The 7,449-nt window shown below is 43.8% G+C and overlaps 1 protein-coding gene across 1 annotated transcript in view; it reads left to right on the top strand.

Annotated features, from left to right (window-relative positions):
• Positions 1-2,659: 2,659 nt before the first annotated feature.
• LOC143283855 (glutamate receptor-like) overlaps positions 2,660-7,449 on the top strand; it is a 341,357-nt gene continuing 336,567 nt past the window's right edge. Inside the window, exon 1 of the mRNA XM_076590232.1 lies at positions 2,660-2,783. Within this exon, the coding sequence (XP_076446347.1) occupies positions 2,660-2,783 (124 nt within the window). The remainder of the gene's footprint in view (positions 2,784-7,449) is intronic.

Raw genomic sequence — 7,449 nt, 5'->3', positions numbered from 1 at the left:
GTTTTTTTTTCATTCAGAAAACAAACAACAACATCGACACACACACACACAAAAGTATAAAAGGAAATGAAAACGGATTCAGGAACCACCCAAAAATTATCCACGCAGTAAAGAACAAACACATTTCGCCAAAGAAAGATGTATCTGTTTCAGAGAGTCAAAATGTTTCCTGTATGAACGACAGACACGCACACGTCTCGAACTTTGCCGCTGAACGATAGGGGGAAAAATAATTCAAACAAGAAAAGCAGCAGCTAGCACACACACACACACACACACACACACACACACACACAGACACACACACACACACACACAGACGCACACACACGAAGAAAACAAAATACCGCTATCATATCGTGGACACCCTCTCGTCCAGTGTATAGGAGGTCTCTATCTCAAAAAGCAAAACCGAAGGGCAGGGGGAACGTGCTCTGTGAACCAGAAGCGATACGCGTCACCGCCTCAGTGGAAGAAAGGGAGGGGGGATGTGGACGTCGGTGTGTGTGTGTGTGTGTGTGTGTGTGTGTGGGAGGGGGGCTGCTGAATAGAGCAGACCTTGTCAGGACTCCATGATCAGCCGATCCATCAAAGCTTGCTCCAGGAGACGCTCATCTCTTCATCCGTCACACGGCGCTTTTCTGGCACCTTAGACCCCCTCCCCCCCCCCCCAATACCCTCCCCTTCCCTCCCCCGCCCCCTAGAAATGATGTTAGGGGTTCCTAGGGGGGGTGGGTCGGGGCGAGGGAGAGAAAGGGAGAATGTCATGGTGTACTGGTTTATAGAGGGCGAAGAGAAAGTGGAAGAGAGGGGGAGGAAGTCGATTGATTGTCGGTACGAACAGGAATACTGTGGCACTCACAATTTATTTATTTATTTATTTATGACTCGTCCATTCAATTCTTTCCCTTTTCATGTATGTACTGATTGACTAAAATATGTGTTTGTTGTTTTCTTTTTTACCTGTCAGTTGTGTTTTTACTGCACAGTTGATTTTTTTTTTTTTCATTAAAATGTTTAATCATTCGTTTGTCGTATTACGTTTTTCTTCGTCCGTCTTTCTGTCCTCATTCATTCCTCCGTCTCCTTTTTCTTCATCTCTCTCTCTCTCTCTCTCTCTCTCTCTCTCTCTCTCTCTCTCTCTCTCTCTCTCTCTCTCTCTCTCTCTTCTTCTTCTTCTTCTTCTTCCTTCATCGTACCCCTTTAACCGCACCCTCCCCTTTGACCCCCCTTCCCTGCCTGTCTCCCTATATATTCACGTGCTCATGGACAGTTTTTGCTTTCTTTGCTTCAGGAGGAGAGAAGAATGAACCCGGGTTCAGCCACAGCCAGACCGATGGATTGAGGGACCCGCAACAAGAAGAGAGTATCTCAGTGCTCACGTGACGGAGAGCGAGAGGAACGTCCTCAAAGCCCTTAACGTCACAGCCAAGATCAAGAGGGACAAAAAAAAAAAAGTTACAGGAAAGCCAAGCTCTGAAATCTTTTTGGCAGCAGTGCCCGCGCTGGAAGCCTCCCCCTAGCCCCCCCCCCCCCCCCCCCCAACCCCCCCCCCCCCCCCCCCACGCCCCTGGAACCCTCTTGAATCAATACCCTTCTCTGGGATTTGTATAAAACCCGGCTTGACAGACATCAACACCAATCTTGGCAGACTGTTGATCGATTGCAGCGCATTGTATTCCAGAACGAAAGCATTACTTTTCTGCAGAAACCACAGAAACACAGGAAATACATGCGCATGCGAAGAAAATTTCATGGAGAGGGAGAATAGAGCAAAAAACGTGGACACAAAAAGAGAGTTCAAGAGTTCAAATAGAATTGGCAGCTTTGACTGACAGCGAGATATTCTCGTGACAACACGTTGCCTTAAAACGTTTTCGTGAACGAACGCGTCACAATTCACAATGCGTCAACACTGCCAGCAAAGAAACGTGCTCAGCAAAGTTTGGTTGGTTTATGGCATCAGCAACAGCTATAAACGATGATTAGGTAAGCTTGGGAAAGACACCATAAAATATAACGAAATAAAATAACAAAACTTTCTTGTGAAAATCGATTTTAATCCGGCGGGCATTTCGGTCCTCGCGTCCTACAAATCGCTAGTTTTCTTCAGATCTTCAGAGCTGGTGTGAAGAAAATGTCTCTGTGTGTGTGCTGAACGGTGAATTACCATATACACTTTCCAAATTGGAGAGAAAACTTTTTTTTTCTTTTCCTTACTTTCACAGCATCAAACGATAAAAGGCATGAAGAAACAACTGAAGCAGAAATAGTCGGGAGGCAAGTTTGAAAAAAAGAGACTGAGATCACTTGTGACAGAAATCGATCTCGTCTGTTACGAAAAGCTATTTTTTCTTGTCCCTTTCTGTAAAAGTGAAAGATGGAGGAAGGGGGGAGGGGAGAGAACGGTTCTCTAACCAAGAGATAAAGAAAGGAAACGAAAATCAAGAAAAAAAAAAAGAAAAAAAAGAAACCACCTGAATTACAGAAACAGGAAACAGTTGGGTTTCGGGATGGGATTTGTGTTCTGAGCCGAGCAGGAAAGGAAACATTGTGAAGAACTTGGCTGGAGCAGGATCAAGTCTCTGGAGAGACTCCACCTACGACCCGTGTTGTTTTTTTGTTGTTGCTTTTTTTTTTTGTGGATGCTGAGGTGAAGATGTGGGCAGGGAGGAGGAGGAACGTTCCGGTGGTGGTGGTGGTGGCGGTGGAGGTGGTGGTGGTGGTGACCCTGTCCTTGGTGCCTTTAGCGGACGGGGAGTTCCGCCACTCCATTCCCGTGGGTGAGTACAAAACTACCACCACCACAAACCAACCCTTGTGTTCTCTTCCGCTTCTCTCTTTGTCTGTCTGCCTTCTCCTTCCTTCCTTCCTTCCGTCCCGTGTCTGCCTGATATATTTGTGCCATTCTCTGTGTCTTTCTTTGTCTGTGCGTTCGGGTAGACCGTTGTCTGTCTTTGTCTTTACCGGGTGCGTTTTGGGCTTTTCTCTGTCTTCCATTGTCTCTCTCTCTCTCTCTCTCTCTCTCTCTCTCTCTCTCTCTCTCTCTCTGTGTCTCTCTGTCTCTGTCTCTCTCTGTCTCTCTGTCTGTCTGTCTCTGTCTCTCTCTCTCTCTCTCTCTCTCTCTCTCTCTGTGTGTGTGTGTGTGTGTGTGTGTGTGTGTGTGTGTGTGTGTGTGTGTGTGTGTGTGTGTATCTTCAGTTTAACGTCTATTCACTAGACGGAAAGGAGTAAAGAAGTGGATAAAGGAAAGGGAATGCATGTGAATATTTGTGTAAAAAAAAAAAGTATTCATGTTATGTATCAGAGGAAAAGTATATTTTTAGAAAAAGGCCTAAAAGGAAAATTGAGTGAGTGTGTGTGTGTGTGTGTGTGTGTGTGTGTGTGTGTGTGTGTGTGTGTGTGTGTGTGTGTGTGTTCGGGCTGATCTCTGTCTTTCTTTGTCTGGCTTGTGCGCTTTGTACTTTTTTTTTATTTTTCTTTTTTCCTGAAGTGCTGATGTCTGTCTGTCTGTACGTATCTCTTGTCTTCCGTTTTGCTGCCTAGAGTGTTTGTGTGTATCTCTGTCTTCCTTTTTTGTTGTCCAGAGTGTTTGTGTGTATCTCTGTCTTCCTTTTTGCTGTACAGAGTGTTTGTGTGTATCTCTGTCTTCCCTTTTGCTGTACAGAGTGTTTGTGTGTATCTCTGTCTTCCCTTTTGCTGTACAGAGTGTTTGTGTGTATCTCTGTCTTCCCTTTTGCTGTCCAGAGTGTTTGTGTGTATCTCTTGTCTTCCTTTTTGTTGTCCAGAGTGTTTGTGCGTATCTCTGTCTTCCTTTTTTTGCTGTCCAGAGTGTTTGTGCGTATCTCTTGTCTTCCTTTTTTTGCTGTCCAGAGTGTTTGTGCGTATCTCTGTCTTCCTTTTTTGCTGTCCAGAGTGTGTGTGTGTGTATCTCTGTCTTCCTTTTGCTGTCCAGAGTGTTTGTGTGTATCTCTGTCTTCCCTTTTGCTGTCCAGAGTATTTGTGTGTATCTTTTGCCTTCCTTTTTGCTGTACAGAATATTTGTGTGTATCTCTGTCTTCCTTTTGCTGTACAGAGTGTTTGTGCGTATCTCTGTCTTCCTTTTTGCTGTACATAGTGTTTGTGCGTATCTCTGTCTTCCTTTTTTGCTGTCCAGAGTGTGTGTGTGTGTATCTCTGTCTTCCTTTTGCTGTACAGAGTGTTTGTGTGTATCTCTGTCTTCCCTTTTGCTGTACATAGTGTTTGTGTGTATCTCTGTCTTCCCTTTTGCTGTACATAGTGTTTGTGTGTATCTCTGTCTTCCCTTTTGCTGTCCAGAGTGTTTGTGTGTATCTCTGTCTTCCCTTTTGCTGTCCAGAGTGTTTGTGTGTATCTCTGTCTTCCCTTTTGCTGTACAGAGTGTTTGTGCCTATCTTTTGCCTTCCTTTTTGCTGTACAGAGTATTTGTGTGTATCTGTCTTCCCTTTTGCTGTACAGAGTGTTTGTGTGTATCTCTTGTCTTCCTTTTTTGTTGTCCAGAGTGTTTGTGTGTATCTCTGTCTTCTTTTTTTCTGTCCAGAGTGTTTGTGTGTATCTCTTGTCTTCCTTTTTGCTGTCCAGAGTGTTTGTGTGTATCTCTTGTCTTCCGTTTTGTTGTCCAGAGTTTTTGTGTATATCTCTTGTCTTCCTTTTTGTTGTCCAGAGTGTTTGTGCGTATCTCTTGTCTTCCTTTTTGTTGTCCAGAGTGTTTGTGCGTATCTCTTGTCTTCCTTTTTGTTGTCCAGAGTGTTTGTGCGTATCTCTTGTCTTCCTTTTTTGTTGTCCAGAGTGTTTGTGCGTATCTCTTGTCTTCCTTTTTGTTGTCCAGAGTGTTTGTGCGTATCTCTTGTCTTCCTTTTTGTTGTCCAGAGTGTTTGTGCGTATCTCTTGTCTTCCTTTTTGTTGTCCAGAGTGTTTGTGTGTATCTCTTGTCTTCCCTTTTGCTGTCCAGAGTGTTTGTGTGTATCTCTTGCCTTCCTTTTTCCTGTCCAGAGTGTTTGTGCCTATCTCTTGCCTTCCTTTTTGTTGTCCAGAGTGTTTGTGCGTATCTCTTGTCTTCCTTTTTGGTGTCCAGAGTGTTTGTGCGTATCTCTTGTCATCCTTTTTTGTTGTCCAGAGTGTTTGTGCGTATCTCTTGTCTTCCTTTTTGTTGTCCAGAGTGTGTGTGCGTATCTCTTGTCTTCCTTTTTGTTGTCCAGAGTGTTTGTGCGTATATCTTGTCTTCCTTTTTTTGCTGTCCAGAGTGTGTGTGTGCGTATCTCTGTCTTCCTTTTTGCTGTCCAGAGTGTTTGTGTGTATCTCTTGTCTTCCTTTTTGTTCTCCAGAGTGTTTGTGCGTATCTCGGTCTTCCTTTTTGCTGTCCAGAGTGTTTGTGCGTATCTCTTGTCTTCCTTTTTTGTTGTCCAGAGTGTTTGTGCGTATCTATGTCTTCCTTTTTGCTGTCCAGAGTGTTTGTGCGTATCTCTTGTCTTCCTTTTTGTTGTCCAGAGTGTGTTTGTGTGTATCTCTTGTCTTCCTTTTTGTTGTCCAGAGTGTTTGTGTGTATCTCTTGTCTTCCTTTTTTGCTGTCCAGAGTGTTTGTGCGTGTCTCTGCCTTCCTTTTTGCTGTCCAGAGTGTTTGTGTGTATCTCTTGTCTTCCTTTTTTGCTGTCCAGAGTGTTTGTGCGTATCTCTGTCTTCCTTTTTGTTGTCCAGAGTGTTTGTGTGTATCTCTTGTCTTCCTTCTTTGTTGTCCAGAGTGTTTGTGCGTATCTCTGTCTTCCTTTTTGCTGTCCAGAGTGTTTGTGTGTATCTCGTGTCTTCCTTTTTTGATGTCCAGAGTGTTTGTGTGTATCTCTGTGTTCCTTTTGCTGTCCAGAGTGTTTGTGTGTATCTCGTGTCTTCCTTTTTTGTTGTCCAGAGTGTTTGTGTGTATCTCTGTCTTCCTTTTTTGCTGTCCAGAGTGTTTGTGCGTATCTCGTGTCTTCCCTTTTGTTTTCCAGAGTGCTTGTGCGTATCTCTTGTCTTCCTTTTTTGTTGTCCAGAGTGTTTGTGCGTATCTCTGTCTTTTTTTTTGCTGTCCAGAGTGTTTGTGCGTATCTCTGTCTTCCTTTTTGCTGTCCAGAGTGTTTGTGCGTATCTCTTGTCTTCCTTTTTGTTGTCCAGAGTGTGTTTGTGTGTATCTCTTGTCTTCCTTTTTTGTTGTCCAGAGTGTTTGTGCGTATCTCTGTCTTCCTTTTTTGCTGTCCAGAGTGTTTGTGCGTATCTCTGTCTTCCTTTTTGGCTGTCCAGAGTGTTTGTGCGTATCTCTGTCTTCCTTTGTTGTTGTCCAGAGTGTTTGTGCGTATCTCTGTCTTCCTTTTTTGCTGTCCAGAGTGTGTATGCGTATCTCTTGTCTTCCTTCTTTGTTGTCCAGAGTGTTTGTGCGTATCTCTGTTTTGCTTTTTGTTGTCCAGAGTGTTTGTGTGTATCTCTTGTCTTCCTTTTTTGCTGTCCAGAGTGTTTGTGCGTGTCTCTGCCTTCCTTTTTGCTGTCCAGAGTGTTTGTGTGTATCTCTTGTCTTCCTTTTTTGCTGTCCAGAGTGTTTGTGCGTATCTCTGTCTTCCTTTTTGTTGTCCAGAGTGTTTGTGTGTATCTCTTGTCTTCCTTCTTTGTTGTCCAGAGTGTTTGTGCGTATCTCTGTCTTCCTTTTTGCTGTCCAGAGTGTTTGTGTGTATCTCGTGTCTTCCTTTTTTGATGTCCAGAGTGTTTGTGTGTATCTCTGTGTTCCTTTTGCTGTCCAGAGTGTTTGTGTGTATCTCGTGTCTTCCTTTTTTGTTGTCCAGAGTGTTTGTGTGTATCTCGTGTCTTCCTTTTTTGTTGTCCAGAGTGTTTGTGTGTATCTCTGTCTTCCTTTTTTGCTGTCCAGAGTGTTTGTGCGTATCTCGTGTCTTCCCTTTTGTTTTCCAGAGTGCTTGTGCGTATCTCTTGTCTTCCTTTTTGCTGTCCAGAGTGCTTGTGCGTATCTCTTGTCTTCCTTTTTGTTGTCCAGAGTGTTTGTGTGTATCTCTTGTCTTCCTTTTTGTTGTCCAGAGTGTTTGTGTGTATCTCTTGTCTTCCTTTTTGCTGTCCAGAGTGTTTGTGTGTATCTCTTGTCTTCCTTTTTGTTGTCCAGAGTGTTTGTGTATATCTCTTGTCTTCCTTTTTGTTGTCCAGAGTGTTTGTGTGTATCTCTGTCTTCCTTTTTGTTGTCCAGAGTGTTCGTGCGTATCCCTTGTCTTCCTTTTTTGTTGTCCAGAGTGTTTGTGTATATCTCTTGTCTTCCTTTTTTGTTGTCCAGAGTGTTTGTGCGTATCTCTTGTCTTCCCTTTTGCTGTCCAGAGTGCTTGTGCGTATCTCTTGTCTTCCTTTTTGTTGTCCAGAGTGTTTGTGCGTATCTCTTGTCTTCCCTTTTGCTGTCCAGAGTGTTTGTGC

This window comes from Babylonia areolata, chromosome 7, assembly GCF_041734735.1.
Source record: "Babylonia areolata isolate BAREFJ2019XMU chromosome 7, ASM4173473v1, whole genome shotgun sequence".
Classification (NCBI taxonomy): domain Eukaryota; kingdom Metazoa; phylum Mollusca; class Gastropoda; order Neogastropoda; family Buccinidae; genus Babylonia; species Babylonia areolata.
Note: the sequence above shows the minus strand (reverse complement) of the source record. Positions and strands in the feature narration are given on the sequence as shown.